A 27,867-nucleotide genomic window follows, 5' to 3' on the forward strand; every position below is an offset into this window, starting at 1 on the left:
GATTCAATTTCTCTCCTAATCTCAAGCATTGTAGCAACCTGAGTAACTCACAGGTCTGCTGTGCCATTCCAGAAACTCTAATGATGTCCCAAAGGAAGGTGAAAACCTCTGAAGGAAAGGATGACTCTTCTGCCTTTGTTTCGGTTAGGCACTATCAATATGTGTCACGCGATGGAGGGAAATATGGCTTGCTTGAATATGTAGAGATCTGTCTTCTCAGACAGGATGTCTAATTAGCAGGGATCCTGTCTTGCAAAATACTAAAAATAACACTGACGTTCATTTATTTCCCTTCCGAACCAGCACTGACAAAAACTGAAAATAATGAGAACTGTATCTATATGGAGTATTTTATATGCGTGTTAGAGAAATAGAAACTCTGCTTGAATGATTCCACTGATTATACAGTGTGTGATCCTGCCCACAGTAACATGTGTGCAAGTCTTGTTGGTTTCAAGTGGAATTCATTTATGGGCATCTGGCTGCACCATATTACAGTTTTAGCTGAAATTCAAAGTCTGATTTTATACATGAATCTTCCAGTACAGCCAATAGCAAGTGGATGATCAGTGACTTCATCCTGGCCTTTCGGCTGTGGCTACACTGGTTTAATGTGTTCCCAATGACTTTTGCCAAAAAAAAAAGTATGAGAAAAAATATATATGTATATCTTGTGAGGAGAGAGCAAAAGAAGAAGAAGAAAAGTTCTGAGAGGCAAGCTGTGTTTGACTCCTTTAAACCTTTAAATGGGCCTATAGCCACATTTATGTACCAGCTAATTTATACCTTCTCTGAGAATGTTCAGGTCTACCTAGTTTCATAGTTCTGGTCAATAACTGTAAATTTACTGGCATAAGTGAGTACCATTAGGCATTTATTTTCACATGTCTTCATACTTAAATTTGATGTATAGGTGTTTTGACTACAGTTGCCTTCTTTTTGTTCTGAGTCTTCTTCACTGATCCTGTCACCTTCCCACCCCCAACTCTGGTGAGCCTTTTGGTCACCTTACCACAGCCTGTACTAGATCACAAGCTGTGAGACTTACTATTAATCGGATGAAGAAGGAGCTTGTTTGCTTGTTCAGCATCTATATTATTCCAGTTGTAGTGCACATTGGCAGTGGTTCTGAAAGAGACTGCGGTTGGCTCTCTTATTTATTTATTTATTTATTTATTTATTTGTTTGTTTGTTTGTTTGTTTGTTTGTTTGTTTGTTTGTTTGTTTGTTTGTTTGTTTGTTTGTTTGTTTGTTTGTTTAACTTCTATGCCACCCACACTACCCAAAGGTCTCTGGGCGGCTTACAGCATTTAAAATACAATAAAAAGGCAAAATAAAAGGGCAAAATAATTAAAATGCAATTAAAATATATATTCTAAAAATTGCCATCAGACCCACAGCTGATATTATTTCAGTTAAAAGCCATTTGGAACAGGAAGGTTTTGACCTGGCGCCGAAATGTCATCAGCGTCAGCGCCAGACGAATCTCAGTCGGGAGGGCATATCTCAGATGCAATGTTGTGACCTGCATTGTCAGATCAGCAGCTTCCCATTCCTTGAAATTTCAGGAGCAAAACCTGAGTCTGAACAGCTCCTTGTCCTGTCAAGAGAAGGTATTGGGGGGGGAATGAGATGTTTTGTTTTGTTTTGATTTGGGTTTTTGTTGTTGTTGTTGTTTTGCAGCCTTTTTTTTCCTACCAGGGCTTGTGACAGTTACATTGTTCACACTCCAGCCCCTACCTTGATCCAGATGGCCCATTGGGCCCAAATGTTGGTGCACAGGAAGCCAGAAGCAAGAGAAGAGAATTGGAGAGAGAGTGAGAGTGAATCTCTACACATTCTACCATGTTGACCAACACACACACACATACTCCTTCACACTGAACCAGTAGTCTGTGGTGCTAGAGGAGAAACAAGTGAAGCTAGGTGGCAACCTCTTGCACAGCCATCAAACTGTTTACCTGTTCTGTTTGCTCTGACATTTGCCTCCACATGTGAAGCAATTTGGAGACTTAGCAATCCTAAGTGCCCATGGATTCTCCCTTCTCTTTCTTGGTCTGACAAGGAAACAAGACGAGCCTTCCACAGAGCTCCCCAACCATCTTAGGCTATTCTGTTTAGTGGATTTATATATGACATCCCACATATACATGAGCTGGGTTTTGGTCTTAGTTTCATAATATGTGGGAAAGCAAAACACTCCCCAAATGTTGACATTATAATCTGTCTGAGTCAGCTTGACCAGATGGCCAGTGAGGGAGAAGATCCCAGTTCTTGCCATATCGTTTAAAATAAATGTTTGACGTGTAGAAGTCACCACATAAAGTTTTTTGCAGCAAGCAGTATAACTTGTATATGTTCATGTGTGTGGTGTGCCACCAAGTCGCATCCAAATTATAATAACCCTCATAGGCTTTTCAGGATAAGTTAGTTACTTAGGAAGTGGTTTACCAGTGCCACCTCTTCCATGAGTTTCCAGGGCTGAGTTGAGATTTAAGCCCAGGTCTCCTGAGTTCTAGTCCACCACACTATCCTACTACACTACACTGAGTACTTTGCATAACTTTGTCACCTCCTAATTGCTGCTGCTAGGAAAAAAATAAAAGCAATAGAAGAAGAGGAAGACCAGATGTGAGATGGATTGACTCCATATTAGAAGCCATAGCCTTGGGTTTACAAGAGTTGATCAGGGCTGTTGAGCACATGACGATTTGAAAGTCACTCATTCACAGAATTACCATAAATTGGAGGTGACTTGACCGCACAAAAGAACAATGTATGCTATTATCAAGCTATTATTGAAGGGAAAGCTATAGGGCTTGGTTCATGAGTTGTCAAGTGTGGTGAATAAAATCGTTTTTGAATCACTTTGAATATCCCCCCCCTCCTTGTTCACATCCCCTCCTGGGATTATGACATAAGGCTTATAAAGCTTAACAAAAAGGTTCCATGTTGGAACTAGGAGAACAGCTATAGTTTAGCAAAGCAGCTTATCTATGTCTTTAAAAAATGTAGTAGAAAGAAGTTATAAGGCACTGGGCCAAGCATATTTTCAGCCAATAAATAAATAAGCAAAAGAATAAAAGAATACAATTTTGGTTTCAAAGGGCATTTGCTTTGCTGTGTAAGTACAGATCTGGTAGGAAGAGACAAGATGGAATTCCTTTCCCATAACACAATAGCACTGAATGATGTAAAATGTACCACAGGAGGAGTTTAAAATGTTGCACATAGTTATTCACAAAAGGAACCACATGATTATGGAATTAAAGGGCTGGAGGGCATGCAGCTTGTCATCAGCCACTTGCCTGGCAGCCTAGGGTAGGCAATTAATGTCCAGAGGTCTAGGAAAATCTTTATTCCACTGTTTCTCAGTTGCAAAGACAGAAAGACAGCATCCTGTGTATTCTACTTTGCAATCTGTATTAGACATTCTAGAAGTTGTTTGTATTTTCTCTTCCAGTTTTTTTAACTTAAAGAACAGAACCATATGAGAAAGTATGAAATTTAGCTTTAGAACTATACCAAGGAAGTACAGAGTAGAGTTATTGTAAATCCCTGCCTTAATTTAAGAATGTGGGAAAGGTAATTTTTTTGGAGTACAACTCCTGGACATCCCAGGAGGCATGGCAATGGGCCTTTCCAGCTGGGAGATTTCTAGGTACAGTGGTGCCTCGCTTTACGATTGGCCCGCATTATGACAAATCTGCTTTACGATGATCTTTTTGCGATCACAATTGTGATCACAAAACGATGGTCTAAATGGGGGAATTTCGCTTTGCGATGATCGGTTCACTGCTCCGGGAACCGATTCTTCGCAAAACGATTATTTTTAAACAGCTGATCGGCAGTTTCAAAATGGCTGCTGGGTAACTAAAATGGCTCCCTGCTGTGTTTAGGGACAGATTCCTCGCTATACAGGCAGCGAAAATGGCCACCGTATGGAGGATCTTCACTGGACTGTGAGTTTTAAGCCCAATGGAACACATTGAAAGGTTTTCAGTGCATTTCAATGGGCTTTTTATTTTCGCTTTACGATGTTTTCGCTTAACTGTGATTTTCCTGGAATGGATTATCGCCATTAAGCGAGGCACCACTGTATTATAATTCAAAATAAAGAACTCCTAGAATTAATTTCCAGAATCCCCAGCCAGCTGAGGGTTTCTGAAGGTTTTTGTCCAAAATACAGTAGTAACTTTTTCAACCTTACTTACTTCACTTATAAAATATATTGCCTCATATGGAAGAAGTAAACCTTTGGTAGGTCTAACTCAGTACAACTTACTCTAGTGACTACCAGAGCTACACAATCTGAGACAAACATCCTTCTCAGCTCAGTTACCAGAAACCCATGTAACTGGAGATGCCACAGATAAATGTGGAACCTTGTGCATTTTATATATGTGCCACTAACTACAGTTCAGCATTGCAGAACTGCTTAGTCATTTAAGGTGGTGGTTCAGTTCCTCATTGTGCCTTTTTGACAGCAGTTAGAATCAGTGATCAATAGTGTCCCTCCCAGCACTGCAGTTCTAAGATTATTATATAAGCCTGAAACATCCCTTTCTGTTTTCAGCAGAATACAGTTTGTTCTTCCGTTTACCTGTGGTTAGATTTTAATTACAGTTTATCTAAACAAGGCAGGTTTAGAAAATATAATTTGACCCAGGTTTGTTTAGATCAAGCATGATTAAAAATAACTCCTGTTTATCCTATTTCAGATAAAACAAAAAACTGTAGCTGCCAATAGAAGCAAATGCTTCTGATCTTCTATTCGTGGTCATGCTACAGAAGGGGAGGAGAAGGAGAGAGTGCTTCAGCCTGAAGCTTGGTCATGCAGCTCTCCTATGATGAAACTATGATATAGTCAAAGCTGGGAAATGTTACTTTTTTTAACTACACCTCATGGAATTCCTCAGCCAGAATGGGAATTGCAGTACAAAAAAAAGTAATATTCCCAAATTCTGGATATAGCATTTGTACATAATTAGCCTATGAAAACATTCTGCTGCAGCTATTATTTTGTAGTTAGTACTTGGTTACCATTGTTGACAGATTGGGTTCTTGCCACATGGGAAGACTTGTATTGGTCTGTAGGTTAGTTTTCACCTACTGAACAACACCAAAAGGCTTAACAACTGACTGGTCTTGAACAACTGTGTAAAGCATCAACCATTATCCAAAGAACCCAGTAGACCTGTATTATGGAAATGGATGACCCTTAAGATAACATATTTCATGTCCATTCCTTGATTAACAATGCTTTTAAGGGCAATATGTCTTGAAATTTTGATGTTCAATTGCTGAGTTGCTGTGCCATTTAATTTTCTATGAAATACATATTTTGTAGTTTTAAAATACTGAGATAAACCGAATCTTCTTCCATGTCAGTAATTTTGACTCCCCAATGTGGATATTGTCCCTTCTTTCTATGAAGCACTGACACTGTGTAAACTCTGTTTATCTGGCATCATTGGCATGGATCTGGCTATTCAACAGTGGCATTTGGAATATCTCTGACTCTTGGTGTTATTAATCTCAGGCATAGTAAGAATGCAGTATAGAAATACATGATGAACCAAAAGGCTACTTGCATTTAATCCATATGCATATAAGGTTACTTTTGAGTTATGGTGACCCTACCAGGGTTTCTAAAATATGTGAGATATTGAAGGAGTGGTTTTCCATGATTCTCCCCAATAACTTTCCATAGCTGAGGAGGAATTGGAACTCAGGCCTTCTGAGTCCTAGTCCAACATTTCACTCATTGTAGCTATTTCTTTCATATTAATGATTAGTAATTCCCATGAACCTGGGTATTTTTACATTCATTCTTAGACTATGTTCATTAACTCATTTCATTGGCTTTTTTCAGGTCAGAGAAACTGCCCAAAATGCTTTGCCCCAGGTGCATGTTTTTTCACTTGCAGAAATACACCTTAAAGCCAACAGGGGAATAAATCTGCATTAATTTGGAGTGAAAAACAGAAAAAAAAATGTGCTGGTAAAAGAGTTTCTAACAGCTTCCCATGCTTCTCTGCATAATATAACCCTACCATAGCTTACCTTTCTTTCTTTTCTTTTTCTTAAAGACAAAATCTGTTATTTTGTATTTAACCAACAGCTTCCTGTGCAGAAGTACAAAGTCAATATGCATTGCTGGATCATTTGTCGCCTAAATTGTTGGCGTTAAAAAAACATCTTGCAGAGAAGCTTTATGATTGCAATATTATTGACTGATTCTGGTGCCAAATGACTGGGTATAACAATAGTTCTTGTTTATAACCATGTTCATTCACAGTCTATTGGGACTGCTTTGCCTTTAATCTTATTCAAACTCTGTAGAAATGCGTGTTTTAGGACCAAACTTAATAGGGCATTGTTTACATTTAAAAATAAACACAAATTCAACGTAGTTGCTTAGGGCTGCGAATCTAATAGAAGACATGGCCTTGAAGTGATGTTCTCAACTCTCTCCCTAATCTAAAACCTGTTAGCTTTCTAGTGGGAGTGAAGAAATATATAACACATGTAGTTTTAATTCACAGAGATGTGAAAAATCATTTTCAGCGGCTGCAGCTCTCTGAATTTCTTTGGATTCTATTTCTGGGGGCTTTTATCATCTTTGGTTCATGTCGAACTCTACCAGACAATTAAATCACAGCTTTTTAATATATATATATTTCAATTGAGGTATATGTAACTGTAACGTGGCTGGCCACTCTGATGTCACCCCCTACTCAGGCCTCTCAGAATGCCCACCACGTCACTTCACACTCGCTGCCACCAATTATAATAACCAATTAAGAAGGACAAAGGTTTCCTTCAAAACAAAACAGGTTTATTGATAACAAAATAAAATATGAAAATCACAAGTAGCTAATCACGATGTCAATCACTGCTTCTTATTTAATTAATCACAGACTTTCCCTCACTGACTATCCAGGCACACAGGCCTCTAAACAAGCTCTTTCTCCCTCACACACCAGACCTGATCTCTCACACCCTCTTCACACCCCTTTTTATTCCAGCTCCTCCCTCTCCAGCTTCCCCCTCCATTACCCCATTGGCTGATGATCCACTGCCCATCTGTGACGGACAGGTGAGGTTAGGGCTGCCTGTTACAGTAACCTTCCAGAAATTTGTGGAGACCAGCTTCCAGAATTTCCAGCCACCATGAGCAATATTTGGAAAGTATGGGAGTTTTTGCATTACAACATCTAAAGGACTATAGCTTTTCCACTGCTATCTTACAGCCATAAAGGAAGCTATGTTTTGAAAGCCAGCCTCCTCTTCCTCTCCACCCCAGGAAGGAAATTCATGTCAGCAAAAATTCAAAACAAGTTTCCCAATTGAAGTCCTTTGGAGAAGATTGAAAGCTGGGTGGATCTGAAGAAACACTGAGAGCTATCCCCCATCTCCACCTGCATTCTAGGTGATAGCCACAGTGAAGGTGATGCGTGACAATCGGTGTACATGCCCCTGTGCCAAGAACAACAAGCAGAGGGACTGAGGCTTGTTGAACCTTTTGGTAATCCCTCCAAACAGTCACAGCTCTGCTGCTGTGGGACACATTTCTTTCACTCAAAAACTAAAATACAGACTCCAATTTCAGAAGCAGAGTCTATTTCTGTTTGTATGTTGCCTGCATGCCTTCTTCTCTGAATCCTAAAGACATGCCAGACGGAGGCATATATATGAGAGTATAATAAGTCTATAGCCCACAGAGAGGCATAAAAAGTCAGCAGAACAGAACAGGATCTGCAACAATGCAGAGAGAGAGCGCTGATGAAATGAAAAATTAAAATTCAGGAGACGATGGACTAGGAATTTGTCTTGGGAATGTTATATTCAATTATTGTGTTTAGTTATATTAACAATTATAGCTGACCTAAGAGATCCTTAGTAATGCACTTGTCTCAGTGGGATGGAATTTAGTGATTTGCATATTTCTTTTTTTTAAAAAAAAACCTCTTGCTGAATGGAATGCAGAGAGAGATGAACACATATGAGTCACTAAGCTTTTAGGTGATACAGTAATCCCTTGTTATACACTCATATATTTTCCATTACCATGCAGAAAAATCCCTAGGTTGGGGGCCCTTTCCAATCAGATCTCTTCCAACAGAGGAGTGAAGCAAGGCTGCGTTCTGGCACCAACTCTGTTCAATCTATTTATTAATGACCTCGCCCCACTCCTACATAATATCAATGGTCATAGCCCCAAATTGGCCCATATACAGATTCCAGTTCTATTATATGCGGACGACATGGTTATCCTCTCCCGCACAAGGGTTGGCCTAAAGCGGTTAGTTATCGGTTGCTATGACTATCTGATACGCAATAATCTCCAGTTAAACTTTGAGAAATCTAAAATTATAGCTTTTGGCAAAGCTTGGAAATCCTTCTCGTGGTCTTTCAATGGCAACCATATTCAGCAGGTTAGAGAGTTTAAGTACCTGGGTGTCTTTTTTCATTATCGACACTCCTGGACAACTCACCAACGGGCAGTGATTAAGTCTGCTAAGCTCTCGGCACAGGCTATTTTACGTTTCCACCATACGTGGGGCCACTCTTACATCCCTGCTGCGCTGCAGATTTTCGATGCCAAATCAGTTACACAGCTTCTATATGGTGTGCCCATCTGGATGTCTGCATTACACAGTTCTGTGGAAAGAGTCCAATCCACATTTCTGTATAAAATCTTTGGTCTTCCCCACTGTGTGCCTTATGCTGCTCTATGCCTTGAAGGTGGCCAGCACAAGATCAAGACTCAGGCCTGGCTCAGATTCTTGAAATATTGGATTAAAATCTGTTTCTTTTCACCCAAGGACATCTTATTCCAAGCGCTCTTGGCAGATAGTCTGTTCCCAAAAGGCCTTGCCCTATTTCTTAAGAAAATCAAGACCCTGGGGCTGTCACCAGACTTACTGGGCTCAATACCCCCCTCCAGGGTGTTTCCAACAATCAAAAAAAGGGTTTTGGATACAGAGGGGCAATCTCTGCACAGCGCTGCCCAAAGAGTCTGCTCTCCACTCCACTTTCAGTTGCCCCTCAGCTATGGCTGTAGACCGAGCTATCTCTATCACTTAGAACAGCCACAAGAATGATGGGCTTTTACCCTTGCCAGATGCAATATAGTACCATCGAACATAGTGCAGGGCAGGTACAAGGGTTTACCAATAGAACTGAGACTTTGCCTGTGTGGTCAGGGAGTGGTTGAATCCCTGCAGCACATGCTATTTTACTGTACTCTGTACAAGGATATTCACCTGTCCCATCTGTGCGCTTTTCTCTCCTCCCATTCCGGATGGGATGATATGAGGAAAATGCAGCATCTTCTAAGTGGCAATATTAAGGAACTTACCCTGTCAACTGCCAGATACGTATATGCCATCATGCAGAGACGTCGTAGCACGGTCTCGCAGAATGAAGAGCCCTAAATATGCTCTTGGCTGGCCCTTCCTACCCGTTACCCAGTGAACATTTTAGTTGTATGTTATTGTATTTGTCTGTTTTACTGTACTCAGTATGCCAATAAAGGTTTCTGACTGACTGACTGACTGACTGACTGACTGACTGACTGACTGACTGACTGACTGACTGACTGACTGAAAAATCCCTAGGAACAAAGCATATGGCATTTGATCTACATTCATATTATCAACATTTACAAACATAATTTTGTTCTCAAGCATATTAGCATTTCAGTTTGAGTGAAAACCCTGTTCTATGGTCAAGTTTGTTTTTCTATATATATTTTTTAAGCAAATGCAATCTAGACCTGCAAGGCACAGAACAAAGTCTTCAGTATAAGTGGCTTGTGACAAAAGAATAAAACCATCCCCAAAATTTTGTGGTGAGTTGCCCTTCTCCTTGGTCCATTGAGCATCCTTGAATTACACACACAGACACACACACACACAAAAAAACGATTTGTCATCAATAGTTCCATAGCATAACCAAGGAAAGTGAATGAGCTTTGAGGCTTTCCTAAAACTCTGCACTGCAGAGATGGGGACTGGTATTAGTGCAACTGTATTCTAGATATGTGGGGCCACTGCAGAAAAAGCCATATTCCATGTACCAGCTGACCTACAGTGGTGGGTAAGTGTTAATAAGGACCTCCCATGTTGATCTTAAAGCAGGAAGCTGGTGTGTGTGGAAGCAGCCTTTCACTTATCTGGGCCCACACCATTATAGGGCTTGAAAGGTTGAAAGCAGCACTTCAGGCTTGCAAATGAATAGACCACCAGTACAGCTGGCACAGTATTGATGTGATGTAAACAAACAGTCTGTCCACCACCAGCACGCTCAAACAGTGAAATTCTGCACCATGAACTTTTCAAACACCATTAAAGGTTTTGCTGTAGTCCATAAAGCATAAACTGATCATCTTCTGAAATTCCTTGGTGCGCTCCAGTAGCCAGTAGCTATTAAACCTATCACAGCTGATGCTAATAGAGACCATGGCACTCTTTGAAGCCTTCCCATGACATTTCCCCAAGGTTTGCCATGTGTGAGACAGAAAGATGGTGCACCTTTGATGAAATATGGGACTATGGCATGGTGAGGCGAAGGGTACAAGCCTGGTGGAGACCAAGTCTTGAACCCAGCTTGTAACCCACAGCTACAGTAGACCCACTGAATTGGTTGGATTTACATATGTGTGGATTCACCATATAGGAATTAATCCAGTGAGTCAACTCTAGTAAGAGCTTCCAGATGGATTTGGGCCTAAATCACGATAGTCACGAAGAGTCGGACATGACTGAACGACTAAGCAACGACACTATAGTAGGCAGTTAATTATCCAAGTTGGTGGAATGGGGTGTTACACATTCAAGTTAAATAGCATAAATTGTTGATTTCAGATACAGGGCAATGTATTTAAAATGTTGATTTTAATTTATCAAATCTGTCTCGGCTATTTTTTTAGATATAGTGAACAGTCTGTTGTAGCTTAGAACAAACTGTTTCCAAGTCTAATATTTGAATTTCTTCTTTGGAACTCTTGTTTAATCAAAGACTTCTCATTATGTCATACTTCCTATTTATTAACTCTCTTTCTTAGGAGTGAGCAAGGCTTCCCACTGTAACTGTCGCTCTTTAAATAGGATTTAGGAGATTAGAAATGAGAGCACCTTCTCAGGTTCTCCCATAATTAATTCCTCAGATATTAAATGTACTCAGAGGCAGAAAGGTGTAACCATGGTTATGTGAATTTCATAGTCTTTGAATTTCCTAATACATATTGAGTCTGTTCCTATCCTTGTTTGTGTCCATGTGACTACTTTGAATTTGGAGAAAAACATCAGTAAGGGGAAAATAAGAGGAAACATAGATAACTGTGCTTTTTACTGAAAGCAACATTAGATATTTGTTCTGTTCATTCTCATACTAATGAACACATTCTCATACTATATCCTGATGCTTCATTTACCCATGAAAAAAATCTCAATTTTTACAAGATTGAACACATGTTTATATTCTTAAACTATTAATATAAAATATCAGAGACTGCAATTAATCTCCATTCTGGGAAAATTAAATAAGGATAGATAGAAACTAGAACTCCCTGTGCAGGGACAGAAAAACAAAGGCTTCAAACCTATGTGTGCTTATTTACATAAGAGTAAATTCCTGTGTTCTGAGGAAACATATTGAGGTTCCTTCCACAAATTTTGTAAACATCTCAAATTGTTCATTTTGTATGACAACTTGATTGTGATGCATTTTCACGTTGTTCAGGCAGTAAAGTAAATGTAAGTTTCCTAAGAAATTAAATATTGCATTATTTCACTCCAGCACTTCTAAATGTATACTTTTTCCCAGGGGAAAAATATTTTCCCTCTCCCTTTTTCATGGCTTCAACATTCTAGAAACTTTAAATCTTCAGTATGGTCCACAAACCTGAATCAGAAAATCTCCTGCCCGAAGTGTTCCTCTGCTCTGTAAACAGCTTTAGCAACTTTATGATATTTAAATTAACACACCCACATTATGCTATTTACAGGAGTAAACAGAGGAGCACAGGTGCTCTTCTAAAAGTCTCCAGGGTGGGAGCTAATGTCTTTTAAAGTGTGAGGGGAAACATAAATCAATGGTGAGAACATCAAAATAGAATGGTTCTTTTCAAAAAACATCCATAATTACAATGACTGTTCTGTGGAAAGTTGGAAATCTCACAAGAACTGCGTGGAAGATCAAAAAATGACTACGACATTATTAGATCAGTTGTATCCAACAACATAACAATTATTGTTATTATTTAAATAAGTAAGATTTCTTAGAAGCTAGGTGGGAAAAGACCTCCGCCTGAGATCATCAGAATTATCTAGAGTTGACGCCTCATTCACATACATCTAGGGCAGTGGTCCCCAACCTTGGGCCTCCAGATGTTCTTGGACTACAACTCCCAGAAGCCTTCACTGCCAACTCTGCTGGCCAGGATTTCTGGGAGTTGAAGTCCAAGAACATCTGGAGGCCCAAGGTTGGGGATCGCTGATCTAAGGTAAATTTCTCTCTTTCTTGGACTACTGCTTCAGTCTCCTCAAAAAAATTTCTCCATCCTTGGACCAATGATCAGACTGGGTCTCATCATATCTTGTTTCTTGAGACAGATTTTAAATTCTTGCCTGCTTTCAGCTGTGATCTTGCAGTAATGCCCATTCACTTAGCCTTTAAAAAAATATATTTCATTTTAATGAAAACCTGTCTTTTCAATCTGTTTCTGTGACCTTTCTCGCTAAATGTTTCCCTCCCCTACATAGGAATGTAAACATTGTTTCATTTTGAACCTCCTGCTAGCTAGCCAGTAATACATGTGTTCAATTTTATAACAAAGTGGTTGTTTTCCTTTTTGAAATGCCTTTTTTGCATATCATTGTTTTAGCCCCTGAAGCCTGGATTCTTTCTAAATTAAAGAAGGGGATCAGGGCCAATCATTCTCTTTCAAGATAAGAAAGATTGGTATTTTTTATTTATGTGATCTGTTTTAATTTGGGGATGTTAAGGTCACCTATTTCTGAATGTGCTGCAGCAGATAGAGTGATGAACTTGAATTCTGAAGGCCAGGATTTGAATCCCTGCTCATCAGTAGAAACTCATTGGGGGTATGGAACTGGTAAAGCCACTCTTTAAATACTTCACTTACCTTGAAAATCCTATTAGTGTTGCTATAGGTTGGTTTTGACTTGATAGCACATAACAACAAATATGTTTCTGAACTGGGAGAGGTAAAAAGTTAAGTCGTACAGTGGGGTCTCGACCTACAGAATTAATCCGTATTGGAACAGAGTCCGTAGGTCGAAAAATATACAGGTCGAAAATGCATTCCCCATAGGAATGCATTGAAAACCATTTAATCTGTAACCCACCCAAGAAATCCCCCCCCCACAAAATTAAAATAAAATTTTAAAAATAAAACCTTACCTTTCTGAAGCCTTCCAAGGGTCCCCCGCCGCCGCCATCGCCGCTGCTGGAGGACTCAGAGGGCTCCGCTGCCGCTGCCGGAGGCCTCTCAGAGCTCCACCACCACCACCATCGCTGCTGCTGGAGGCCTCCGAGGGCTTCAGTGCAGCTTCTGGAGGCCTCTCGGAGCTCCCCCCACCGATGCAGGCTTTCCCAGGATGGATGGGCCTACCAGGGGAGGGCTTCCCCCGGTAGGCCAGGTCTACCAAGCTTTCCCAGGCAGTAGACAGGGCCTACCGGGGGAAGCCCTCCCCTGGTAGGCTGGGGCCACCCTGAGAAAGCCTGTGTCAGCGGGTGGAACCTCCGGAGGCCTTCCCCGCCACGATGGGAGGCCTCTTGGAGGTCCCCCACCGCTGATAGTGCTTTGGAGGCACTATCGGCGGTGGGGGGGATTCCAAGAGGCCTCCCATGGAGGCGGGGAAGGCATCTGGAGGTCCCCTGCCACCGCCACTGCTGCTGGGAGCCTTTGGAGGTCTCACTTTCATCCTGACATCAGAGGAAGCCATTTGAGACCTCCGAAAGCAAAAAGGCAAGGAGAAAGGGTGGGAAATTTGAATTTCCAGCCCTTTCTCCCTGCCTTTTTGCTTTCGGAGGTCTCAAACGGCTTCCTCCAATGTCAGGCAGAAAGTCCTTTGAGACCTCTGAAGGCTCCCAGCAGCGGCGGCGGGGGATGTCCGGATGCCTTCCAAGGCTTCTCTGGAAGGCAATCGGAGGTCCCCCCTGCTGCCGCCACCGCTGCTGGGAGCTGAGCCACACAGGTTAATCCCAGCCATGCTCGGACTCCGGAGCACTATTGGCAGTGGGGGCCTCCGAGATGCCTCTAATGGCGGCGGAGCTGCCCTGGAAGGCATCCGGAGGCACCACCTAGAGCCTATGGACTGGAAGGGGGAGGCGAGGAAAGCGCCAAATTTGAATTTCGCGCTTTCCCCGCCTCCCCCTTCTGGTCCATAGGTCGATTCTCCAGCCATAAGTCAAAGTTAAACTTTGCTGCGGGAGAAGTCCATAGGTCGAAAAGTACGTAAGTGGAGCCGACCGTAAGTCAAGATTCCATTGTAACTCAAAAACCTTTTGCCCAAACTTCTCCAAGCTGATCTGAAGCCCTTTCAAAAGTTGTGATATTTTGTTTGGGCTGCACCCATTTTTAGAATTGCCGTATAGAATGTTGATTTGTTTTGCCAGTACAAGATCATTGTGCACTAATAATATAGGCATGTGAAGATTAACACTGTACCAGTAAAAAGTCATTTTTAATGGCATGGTATATCTGTGCATCTTACCAGAAATAGCTCCTTCAGAAAACTGTAAGCCTTAATATTAGAACAGAATGTGTTAGTCAAATTTAAGATAGCATTTTAAAGTAACTGAATTTTTACTAAAATAGCTGGTTGATTAATTTAACAAATGAGCATGGAAATCATTTGATGTGAAATTCCCTTTCCCGTGGTCTAAAAATACTACTTGAAACTACTACTTAAGACAGTTTTGGCATCTGCTACTTCCTGTATTTGTTGTTCTTCCAGGTAATCACACGATTATCAAACAAGTCTGCAATCTGTCAGGTATGTTTGTCTGATTTTAATATTCTGAGCTTCATCCTACACAATCAAACATCTGCTATCAACTTCAAATCCCTTTTGAATCAGAATGTGCCCTTTCTGGGTGCCAGCAGGCATTGAGCTAGAAAAGCCATTATTTCTAATGAATGAAACCGGACTGGCATTAGATACATTTGTGCACCTGCACGTCCTACTGCCAGCTGTACAGTTCTGCTTATGTAGTTGTTGTCATGTGTGGACTGATCTTTGGATATGAGCATCTTAAGATTTTCTGAAGTTTATTCTATCTCAGGACAAATTTTTTGAGTTGTTTCCATGTTGAGTCTAATTCTATATAGTGTTGTACACACCCCAATAGAGTGTATTTATTATATATTGCTGCTATATTGGGAGTCATGAATTATTTCAGGCTTTCTAAGCAAGTGATGTCTACTTCTCTATATAACAGCTTGGAAGCAACTATCCACAGGTAATTAATTATCTGTAATGAAATATTTGAGAAGGAAACAAAGATATAAAAATGCTAAACTCCGAAAGTTTACTTAATTAAGGGAACTAAGGTACTTTATTGGTATAATCAGTAGCACTTTCCACTTGCTTTTAGAAGTTGTTTTAAAGAATATTTCATCCATTATAGGGACATTTTGACAGGTATTTTCAAAGTTTTATTCACTTAGTTCAGTGTAAAAATAATAATAAAGCAATGAGCAATGCAACAGATAATACAAGATACTTTTAAAACATTGTAAAAATTAATGGCATTGAGTTCTTTCCAAATGCTATCACAAGTAATGGGAACAAATTATATATTTTTAAAGTATGCTTCCAAGCTGTGTGCTCTATTGAGATAAATATTGCATCACCTTCATAATTTTGTTTGTTATTAGCAACATAGTGGAGAGTTCTGACTAAACACGATCCACCTGGAGTAGGAACTGGCAAGCCACTCCAGAAAGTCTTTGCCAAGAAAACTCCATGGACAGAAACAAAAGACTAAAAGATATGATGCTGGAAGATGGGCCCATCAGGTCGGAAGGCATCCAACATGCTACTGAGGAAAAGGGGAGGACAAGGACAAGTAGCTCCAGAGCTAATGAAGTGGTTGGACCACAGCTGAAAGGAAGCTCAGCTGCAGACAGGCCTGCTGCAAAGAAAAATACTGCGTAGGAACCTGGAATGTAAGATCTATGAACCTTGGGAAGCTGGAGGTGGTCAAACAGGAGATGGCAAGAATAAACATCGACATCCTGGGCATCAGTGAACTAAAATGGACAGGAATGGGCGAATTCAGCTCAGATGATTATCATATCTACTATTGCAGGCAAGAATCCTGTAGAAGGAATGGAGTAGCCCTCATAGTCAACAAAAGAGTGGGAAAAGCTGTAATGGGATACAATCACAAAAATGCTAGAATGATTTCAATACGAATCCAAGGAGACCTTTCAACATCACAATAATCCACGTTTATGCACCAACCACTGATGCTGAAGAGGCTGAAACTGACCAATTCTATGAAGACCTACAACATTTTCTAGAACTGACACCAAGGAAATATGTTCTTCTCATTATAGGGGATTGGAATGCTAAAGTAGAGAGTCAAGAGATAAAAGGAACAACAGATAAGTTTGGCCTTGGAGTTCAAAACAAAGCAGGGTAAAGGCTAATAGAGTTTTGTCAAGAGAACAAGCTGGTAATCACAAACACTCTTTTCCAACAACACAAGAGGCAACTCTACACATGGCTATCATCAAAAGGGCAATACCAAAATCAGATTGATTATATTCCCTGCAGCCAAAGAAGGAGAAGCTCTATACAGTCAGCAAAAACAAGACCTGGAGCTGATTGTGGCTCTGATCATCAGCTTCTTATAGCAAAGCTTAAGCTTCAACTGAAGAAAGTAGGAAAAACCACTGTGCTAGTCAGGTATAATCTAAACCAAATCCCTTATGAATACACAGTAGAAGTGAAGAACAGATTTAAGGAACTAGATTTGGTGGACAGAGTGCCTGACGAACTATGGATAGAGGCTTGAAACATAGGAGGCAGAAACAAAAATAATCCCAAAGAAAAAAAAGGAATGCAAGAAAGCAAAGTGGCTGTCCAACAAGGCCTTACAAATAGCAGAGAAGAGAAGGGAAACAAAATGCAAGGGAGATAGGGAAAGTTACAGAAAATGGAATGCAGACTTCCAAAGAATAGCGAGGAGAGAAAAGAGGACGTTCTTAAATGAACAGTGCAAAGAAATAGAGGAAAATAATAGAAAGGGGAAAACTAGAGATCTGTTCAAAAAAATTGGAGATATTAAAGGAAGCTTTTATGCAAAGATGTACATGTTAAAGAACAAAAATGGGAGGGACCCAACAGAAGCAGAAGATAGCAAGAAGAGGTGACAAGAATACACAGAAGAGTTATACCAGAAAGATCTGGATGTCCCGGACAACCCAGATAGTGTGGTTGCTGACCTTGAGCCAGACATCCTAGAGAGTGAAGTCAAGTGGGCCTTAGAAAGCATGACTAACAACAAGGCCAGTGGAGGTGATGGCATTCCAGTTGAACTATTTAAAATCTTAATAGTTGATACTGTTAAGGTGCTACACTCAATATGCCAGCAAGTTTGGAAAACTCAGCAGTGGTCAGAGGATCGGAAAAGATCAGTCTACATCCCAAACCCAAAGAAGGGCAGTGCCAAAGAATGCTCCAACTACTGTACAATTGGACTCATTTCACGCGCTAACAAGGTTATGCCCAAAATTCTACAAGATAGGCTTCAGCAGTACGTGGACCAAGAACTCCCAGAAGTACAATCTGGATTTTGAAGGGTCAGAGGAACTAGAGACCAAATTGCTAACATGCGTTGGATTATGGAGAAAGCCAAAGAGTTCCAGAAAAATATCTACTTCTGCTTCATTGACTAGACAAAAGCCTTTGACTGTGTGGGCCACAGCAAACTATGGCAAGTTCTTAAAGAAATGGGAGTGCCTGACCACCTTATCTACCTCCTGAGAAATCTATATTTGGGACAGGAAGCAACAGTTAGAACTGGATAGGGAACAACTGATTGGTTCAAAATTGGGAAAGGAGTATGACAAAGCTGTATATTGTCTCCCTGCTTATTTAACTTATATGCAGAACACATTATGCAAAAGGTTGGACTGGAGGAATCTCAAGCTGGAATTAAGATTGCCGGAAGAAATATCAACAACCTCAGATATGCAGATGATACCACTATCATGGCAAAAAGTGATGAGGAATTTAAAAACCTCTTAATGATGGTGAAAGAGGATAGCGCAAAAATGGTCTGGAGCTCAACATAAAAAAAAACCCGAAGATCATGGCCACTGGTCCCATCCCCTCCTGGCAAATAGAAGGGGAAGATATGGAGGCAGTGACAGATTTTACTTTTTGGGGCACCTTGATCACTGCAGATGGTGACAGCAGCCGTGAAATTAAAAGATGCCTGCTTCTTGGGAGGAAAGCGATAACAAACTTAGACAGCATCTTAAAAAGCAGAAACATTACCTTGCCAACAAAGGTCCGCATAGTCAAAGCTATGGTTTTTCCAGTAGTGATGTATGGAAGTGAGAGCTGGATCATAGAGAAGGCTGACCGCCGAAGAATTTATACTTTTTAATTGTGTTGTTGGAGGAGACTCTTGAGTTCCCTGGACTGCAAGGAGAACAAACCTATCCATTCTGAAGTAAATCAACCCCGAGTGCTCACTGGAAGGACAGATCCTGAAGCTGTGGCTCCAATACTTTGGCCATCTTATGAGAAGAGAAGACTCCCTGGAAAGGACCCTGATGTTGGGAAAGTGTAAAGGCAAGAGAAGAAGGGGACGACAGAGGATGATATGGTTGGACAGTGTCATTGAAGCTATAATAAAAATAATAATAAGAGGAAGAGGAAGAGGAAGAGGAAGAGGAAGAGGAAGAAGAAGAAGAAGAAGAAGAAGAAGAAGAAGAAGAAGAAGAAGAAGAAGAAGAAGAAGAAGAAGAAGAAGAAGAAGAAGAAGAAGAAGAAGAAGAAGAAGGGTATCTCAAAAGGTCCCAGTGTTGGTGAACAATAAATGTTAGTAATAAAGATAATTGTGTATAACGAATTATTACTTTGTGTTAATGATTATATTTTTGTTGTTATTGACTCTTAACTTTTGTATTGATTTTGATGTTATGATTATACATTTATTTTTCAATAAATTAAGAAATTAATATATCCTAACATTAGGGACACTCTACAGTTCCTCAGTGGTAAGGAAAAAGTATTCTCCACATGTGTATTGTTGTTGTTATTATGTGATGTCAAGTCACCTATGAATGACTAACCTCCAAAACATCCTCTTCTCAGCTACCCCTGCTCAGCCCTTATAAACTCAAGGCTATGGCTTATTTATTACCGTACAATTTATTCCATGATATAAACTTGATAAAGAGTACTGTTTCTTACATAAGAAATAAATTTTGTTCGTTAAATCTACAAACTGGATTCAAGATGCTTACCTTTCCTGCTGAATCTATTCTTCATTTTGTGATAGCACCATGCTAATGGAGTTCTGCGTATACAACAGAACTTTGCCCTTCTTATGTCTCCTCTGAGATCCTAACAGAGAATCTGCTCCACAGAGTTTCCTGGCTATTTTTGTTCCCCATCTTGCAATTTTTTGGTTCTTGTCTCTGTTTTGACACATTCTACATTAAAATTCCCATATATTAACAGAATTTTCTGCTGTGCAGTATCATTACTCTATGGTATTTATTGATTTTTTAAAGAATCCTGTACCATGCCTATTATTCCTGTAATCACCCTCAAGGCAATGTACAATTCAAGCAATTCTACTCTCCTCAAATAACACTGCTCCAAGTTTCCTCTCTTCAAAATCTGAAATTGTCTGCTAGAGAAGAATTTTCTCAGCGGCCAGCCCAGTTCTGGAACAGCCTCTCCCAATGAATTTGTTTATATTTTCATTGTCAGTTTAGGAAATTATCTAAGACTCATATTTTTATTAAAGTCTAGGGCTAACTGAGGTTCTCCAACTCTGGGCACATCATTAGAAGACAGGGTTTTCTGGAAAAGACAATAATGCTGGGAAAGGTTGAAGGTAGCAGGAAAATAGGAAGACCTAATACCAAATGGATTGACGACTCCTTAAAGGAAGCCACAGGCTTGAGTTTGTAAGAGCTGAGCAGAATCAGTCATTCATAGGATTGCCATAAATTGGGGGTGAGGGACTTGACAGCACATAACAACAGCAGGGCTAATTTGGAGACTATGCTGGAGTGGTCTATGGATGGAGGATTTATGCTGTCAGTTGTCATTGTATTAAAGGGGTGTTTCTTTCACTGTTCTTTGGTTTTTCTTTTTCTTTCATGTGTCTTTTATCATCTATATTTGGATGAGCAGAATTAGAAAGTAGCATCAGCATTGTTCAGACTGTCAGGGGAACTCTGCATTGGTGTGGGGGGTATGACTAATATGCCCAGGGAGCTGCTACTCCCTTCCCCCCCCCCCCCATCCTCCACTGTTGCTTATTCTTCCCATACCTTCTACATGCAGCGACAGAAACAGGGATAAGAGACTGTGACCTCTGTTCAGTTTCAACCTTCTGTGGGGCTGTGTGAATTTGGCCCCAAAGGAGAGGGTAAATGAACAGGTAGCAGTGACGAGAGTGAAAGAGAGGATTTGAATCCACCCAGCAAAGGACTGACTGAGGGCATCTTGTCCAAAGACAACAGAGAGAGAGAGAGAGAGCTCAACCAAGAACTGTTGAAAGGCAAGATGCAAATGTTTTACAGTGGACCCTCGACTTACAGACGGCTCGACTTACAGACTTTTCGAGTTACAGACTTCTCTGGCCGCAAAATTTAGATTCGACTTGCAGCTGGAGAATCGACTTACAGATCAGAAGAAAACCAAAATGGAACAAAAATAGAATAAAAACTGCCAGCTATGGGATTAATCAGTTTTCAATGCATTGTAGATCAATGGAGATTCGACCTACAGACTTTTTGACTTGCAGCCACCGTTCCAATATGGATTAATTCCGTAAGTAGAGGGTCCACTGTACATAGGCAAGTAAATAAATGCATCAGTCTATTAGGAAACAATTAGGAACTAAAACTGAGAAATATTTGCGGTTAACAAGTGTGTTCTTCCCTGAAACTATATATACACAGTGAACGCAGAGTTGAGGAGGAAAAAAAAAACCCTTGTCAAGCTACAAAATGGTTACAACTGCAGCTTTTATTCTGGTTTCGATAGTTCTGTCACAATAGGTTATAAACATTGAACAGTTTTCCTTGCTTATTTTCATATGAATGATCCCATATTTCAGGCAGATTCGAAAGGAAATGGCAGCATAAACAAGAGACTTCCATCCATTGTGGAGGATGAGGAAGAAGAGGAGGAGGTGGCTGAAGAGGAGGCAGCTACTCTCTCTCCAGTCCACACAAGAAGCACTACCTCCTCCCAGCAGAAAAAGTTGGGAAGCAATAAAAACTATCTTGGGATAAACTTGAAACAGCTGGCCTCAGGAACAGTGCCCTTCCACTCACCAATCCGTGTTTGCAGCACAAACTCCTCTCGAACCAAGCACGAAACTGAATTGCATTATTACAAAAGGAGAGAGAAGAACCTGAAGCTACATCTTTCAACACTCAACAATGTTGCTCCTCCAGACCTCAGCCCTAGGTAAGCCTTAGGAATAGCTCAGGCTTAGTGTATGCACACTCCCACAGCATGATTTTTTCATAGAGTTCAGACAATTTATTTTCTGATCTTTCATGTCGCTTCTAATAATATTGTTGCCTTAAACGTCCAAGAGTAATGATGGTTAATTCACTTTATTTATATCATAGGTATGTCCAAGAATGTGCTTGTTGCAGAAAAGGTTCAGAACTAGTAACTCAAACAAAAATTAGTAAATGAAGTGCATACTCTGTACAGAAAGCAATGCCAAGAACAGAAGAAAAGGTGTTTCAGCCTACCCAGTGCTCATTTCGGACAGAACTGGAGACACTGTGGCTGAAGCCATGATTATGGGGGCTGCAGCCCAGCACATCTAGAGGGCTACAGGTTTTCCATTCCTTAAGCAAAATAATCTTTACTAGTTCAGTTTTATTTTTGCACTTCTATGGTGGAAACATGTTTACTTTGTCGTAAAAGGCACTCAGGCCTCAGCGGAAACAATGAAATGAAGTTGGGAAATGGGGAGGGGGATGCAGAAAGAAAGGAGGGGGGCACACAGAGAAGGGAAATGTGTGCAGTCTTCCACTGCTCCCCCAATCTTGCCAGTGGAGGCAAAAGAAAAGGATCCTCCCCCTTATGCACATACAGGAAGAAAAAATGGGGATTGCTTGGAAGGCACAAAGCAAATTAAAAAGAAAAGTATGTGTCTGCATACAAACAAGAGGCCTCCCCCCAATAGGTTCCCCATGTCTATGTAAAAGAAAAGAGACTCTTAACACTCTACTGTGGATCCACGCATCCCTCTCTGTTCACATTTCACCTTCTACCTGAACTTGCCTTTTCCACCTCTCTTTTGCACTCAACAGACACCCCCCCAAACAAAAAGAAAGAGTGAGGGGGAGAAGAATGCAATGTGTCTTTCTTTGCTTTCTTAAGTGTTCAGTTTCCCGACATCTTAAAGGGGCTTGTTTATTAAGCACTTTGCAATATCAGAAATTTAAACCGGGAGGAGCCCTGGCAGCTTTGACAGCTGCAAGGTTCAATCTTCATCCATTCCCACTGACTGCACACTCCAATAATCAACTAAACTAGAAGGCACCAATCCACACCAAAATGTGAAAGACCCTGGCAGGTGCTCAAAAAGGTCCAGGTTGAGATATCCTGGGGGCAAATTGCTCCCCTCGTTATGTGGACGCTAGAAAAAAGAGTGAACGATTCTACCCCGAAACACCTTAAACTGGGGGAGAAATTCATATCTGGACATAGTCAAAGACTGCAATCTCCTAGTTTGTTTCTTCAGGTGCAAAAAGGAGGAGCAAAGTTGCTATGTGTGAGAGATAGATACTTCTTTGTATCACAACTTGTTAAGCCAAGTTTTTATCATCTAAATGTGACCTGAGCAATAATACTCCACACACTTTGGTCGCTAGCCTGCTGGCACCTTCAAAACCCACTCACCTGTCTCTAGATATGAGTACTGATATGGCTCTGTTGACCATGACATCTATATGTGAACTAATGCAAGATATATAAAAGAACTTTGCAAAGCTTTATCTCGGGTCAGAAATCTTCCCCAAGTTTTATTGGACAATCTTGGGGCGTGCATTCTCTGTGACCTTAGCAGTGGCTTTGGAGAGCTTGGCACAGCATAGCCAGGGGCATTGATCCATGCCCAGGTCTTGAACAAAATGCTGAGCAATGATTTGATTTTCTTTGAATGTGCTTAGCCAAGCAGATACCAACTATCAAAATGCACAAAAATTCAGCTCCCTTTTCACTGAAATGCTTGTAGCTGCATTCTGATCCTCATCAACTTTCATTGGGACATTACTAAGCACAATCCAGTGGGAAGATCCCCTCCAGTAGATCCACTGAAGTATGGCCCAATAGATCATGCTGCTCCATTCTTGCCCATTTGTCTGGTGCAGGGAAACCTAGGTGAATTATGCTCAGAGAAGCTATCTACAAGAGCTCCTTGAGATGAAAGAAACCAAAAACAAACTTTCATCCCTGTTGTCATGGTGCTGAATTTAGAATGAAAGTACTGTAATAATCTTCTATGAGTGTTTTGTGACCTGTATCAAACAGGTTCTAGTTCAATAATTCTATTTTTCATTCCTTCATGGTCCCCATTATATTCTGCTCATTACAGTAAATACAGTGATGACTGCTATAAAACAGAAAGCTTGCACAGGCATTCTTTAGCAAAGGTTGGTCCAAAAGATGATATTCCCATTTTATATCTTTGTAAGTCCAATCAGAACATATAATACTTATTTCATGCTTTAAAGAAAGCTACGCATTTAATGTTTTCCCTATATGGGCAGATGATTCAGTATGTTCAGCACTATCTACAGTCATAGAATCATGGAACTGTAGAGCTGGAAGGGACCCTATAGACCAGTGGTCCCCAACCTTGGGCCTCCAGATGTTCTGACTTCATCACCCAGAAATCCTGGCCAGCAGAGGTGGCAGTGCAGGCTTCTGGGAGTTGTAGCCCGAGAACATCTGGAGGCCCAAGGTTGGGGATCACTGCTATAGATCACTGAATTAGGCCTTAGCAAGGAGGAACAATGGGGGGGGACTCCATTGAGTTTCTCTGTTGGGAATCAAACTCCTCAAAATGAATGATAAGGCACTTCCTCTCTCTCTCTCTCTCTCTGTGTGTGTGTGTGTGTGTACATGTGCGTGTGCGCGCGCACACACACACATGCACGTGTGTAAAGAAAAAATCTAATTTTAAAAGAACGTTCTTGTTGAGCATCCCTGTTCAAAACTTTACTTCCATGGTGGTGGAAAAATCTTCTCATAATAGAAAGCTTTTTTCTGTGATTGAAAGCAGTGGCATTGATGGGGCCCTTTGCACTGTATTGTAACACAAGCAAGGACACCCCCATGGGTATTTCAGCAAATAGTTTTAGGTTGGGAGTGATGCTTGGTGCTGCAGATTTTCAAGGGTTGTGGATACAGGCCAGAGATGGGGTTGTCACGTTATCAGATCATTCCGTGAGATTTCAGGAATGGAACCTAAGACCAGTGGATAAACACCTCTGATGAACCAAGATGTGGGATAGTCAAACTTTCCTTCTAGACTCTGAACTGCTCCAGCCAAGGCTTGTGCATCAAAAAGACTCCCAAGCTGTGAGACAAAGCTTCCTCCCAATTGCATGATGGCCAACCTCATCATGGAAAATCCCGGAGTGAGGAAAATGGACTGAGGAGAGAGATATTGGTACATGCACTTGGATATGGCATGGAGAGCAGCAAATGGCATTGGCCATCTGAGAATGGATGGAGATGGATTCCCAGGCATTAACCTGCCACAAACACAACAAACATTTTCCCCTCCCTCTTATTTGCCAGGAGATCCAGAGAAGCATAAAAATTCCCTGAGACTAAAGCAGATACCTTGAGATCTGGAGCCTTAGCCAGAGATAATTCTGAACATTCAATGAACATCCAAAAAGAGGAATACATGGAGCCCCCAGTAATTTGCAAACTTTCCATCACAGCTCATTGCTGTGCTTGTTACGTCTGTCTTGTTTTTTTTCCCTTTGCTACTGTTAAGATGAAACCAAGTTACGTATATTTTACAAGGCCTTTTAGGAATATGCATTTCTCCAACAAAGTGAATACATGGATTTTTATTATATGGTGAAGACCAGCTCTTCCTTGTGTGCTATCCTGTGTGTTTTGAATTGGGAATTTACCCTCCCTCTTTTGTTGCTGCATGAAGCAGACATATCAGTGTAACTTCAGACTCTGTTTCTGTAACACCCATTCTGAGTTCCAAATACAGAGATTTTTTTTATTATATCACATGCTTCATGTAGCAACAGCACAGTCAACTCCCTTGTGTATGGCAAGCTAAGATTTGCTCAAACTTAGGGAAGCTTCCTGGGTCTACCTTTTATCTCTGCTCCTCTTCAAAACTTCAGACAGTCCCACAGGAGGAAATGAGATCTAGCAGAATGGAAGAGAGAATTATGCAGCACTCTTTCTCAGGTTTCTATGTGCTGGCAATTCTAGACCACTTTATGTTGTGTTGCACTAGTGGTGAACAATTCTTACATACAAATAGACCTGACATTTTCATAATCTGGAAGCACTTATAAATGAAATGCAAAAAAGGATGAACTTTTAATTATTTCACATGTAATGTTTTGAATACATGTTTGTTACGTGCCTTTTCCATACCGTTTGCAAACTCATCCCTTGAATATGTGTGACACCAAAAGGGCACCACTGCCCCCCAGCGCAGGAGGCAGTAGCAAGAGGTTTGGAGAAATCCAAAATGTGCAGAAGGACACACACAAAACCGTCTCACACAGAGTTGAGGAAAATCATTTTCAAAAGTATCCAGACAAAGACCGAGCATGCTTAATAAGCATGACATGCTGACTGGCTCTTGAAAGAAAAAGGAAAAACCAGGGGAAGAAAAAAGAATACCATATCCTAAATATGTATGGCTGGAAATATGGACATCATATTCCTGCAACAACCTCCAAATTGTTAGAACACTATTTCTGAAAACCATCTTGGGTCTGAAAGTCTTTTGTCATGTGGCATCAGGCTCCTGTTTGAGAAATATGAGCACAAGTCCCCACGCTGGGTCCATGCACCCTTTCTTGGATATCATGCATGCTTGGCAAGCTTTTGGAAGTATTACGTGCCATCTTCAGGGTCTCCACAAGTTAAGGCAGGAATCTAGCTAACTAACTAAACACAGTAATTCCGTGGGCCAAGAGAACATGTGGTCACCCAAATGTTGTAATAAACTTTCCATAAATCCTTCCCACTGGCTGGAAGGCCAAGGGCTTTGGCATGCCTATACCCTAGTTCATGATTGAGGGTCTATGACTTTAAAAGCTGGGTGAGAGGCAGCATTCAAGACAGACAATTTTCCTTGTCTGCATACATCTACTGTCCTCTTCTAACAGCCTCTGAAAAAAGCCATAATATATTTATATATTTCTCCATCAAGGGATACTACATCTGCTGAATGTTTGCATGTGGTACAGTGGTGGCAATAACAGGCACAAGCGAGTTCTGAAATGGTGACTGATCTCACAAGCCAAAGACAAGGACTGTAAAAGGCAAAAGACGTGTGTAACAGAAGTTAAGCTCCAAAGAAAACAAGTGAGATGTGTCAGGGGAAAATTGAATATTGTACAATTTTTTATAACTGCAGCTATTTTTGAAGACTGTTTTAGAGCAGCTATAACATTACTGCAGAAAACAAGTATCTGAAACTATTCAACCAGGGAACCCATAGCCACCTTGTGCATAATAATTGTTCTTCACCTAACAAGGTGTGGTTGTTATGAAAAGGTTCCAGCCGCCTGACGGCCGTTACAGCAGCCTGCGTTGGGCATGGCTGAGGTTTGCCCACCAGCCTGGAGGGACCAAGACGGTGCTATCTCGCATTGGCGGGGGGGCGTGGAAGCACGGAGATTTAAGGGCGCACTTCCACGCACTCGCCCTCTTTCTTTTTGGGCGCCCGCCCGCCCGCCCTGTTTCTAGTGTGATTCTTGGTTGCCATTTTTGGGGCCGGATAGCAATTTTTGACCTTCATTTTGATTGGCAGTTGGACGAGGGGATTTTTCACCTATCCCACACTGGAGATGGGTTGTTGGCTCCCCTCTTATGGTGGAATTTTGGTGGGTAGTGCAGAAAATAGGTGTTTTCAGTGTGTCCCAAATGTAATTTCATCTTAGCCAACCGCGCATCCGACCCACCGGCTCTGCGGATTGTGCGATTAGAGGGCCAGTTCGGGAAGGATGCGTTGGGCCACTTCTGGACCAATAGTCATCAAATAAAGATGTCTGGAGGTCTGGGAGTGTTTATTAGCGGCCAACTGGGTTCCGGCTGTCTGGTAGACCGCTGGTACCTGGGGGCTGGGGACTCGCCCAATTTGTAATCTAGGGGTTCTGGTTACCCGCTACCTGTCACCTTTTCCGCACTACAGCAGGCCCCTTATAATTGAACTGTTGATTGGCTGATATCATTTATTTTCAATAAAGTGTGGCCCATATTTAATCCAACTTTGTAGTCTTGCGTCTTTATTCCAGGATTGGGTGGGCAAGCAATTGAGGAACTGACAAGAGAGTGAAGCTTGATGGCAGAATGCATGATGCAATTCCTGGCATTTCCCATG

At 41.1% G+C, this 27,867-nt stretch overlaps 1 protein-coding gene across 1 annotated transcript in view; it reads left to right on the forward strand.

Moving 5' to 3' along the window:
* The window catches only part of KCNH8 (potassium voltage-gated channel subfamily H member 8), a 214,820-nt gene that overhangs the window by 177,933 nt on the left and 9,020 nt on the right, over positions 1-27,867 (forward strand). The window contains exons 12-13 of the mRNA XM_020807338.3: positions 14,994-15,032; positions 21,358-21,713. Of these exons, the coding sequence (XP_020662997.3) occupies positions 14,994-15,032; positions 21,358-21,713 (395 nt within the window). The remainder of the gene's footprint in view (positions 1-14,993; positions 15,033-21,357; positions 21,714-27,867) is intronic.

Source organism: Pogona vitticeps, chromosome 6 (genome assembly GCF_051106095.1).
Source record: "Pogona vitticeps strain Pit_001003342236 chromosome 6, PviZW2.1, whole genome shotgun sequence".
Taxonomy (NCBI): domain Eukaryota; kingdom Metazoa; phylum Chordata; class Lepidosauria; order Squamata; family Agamidae; genus Pogona; species Pogona vitticeps.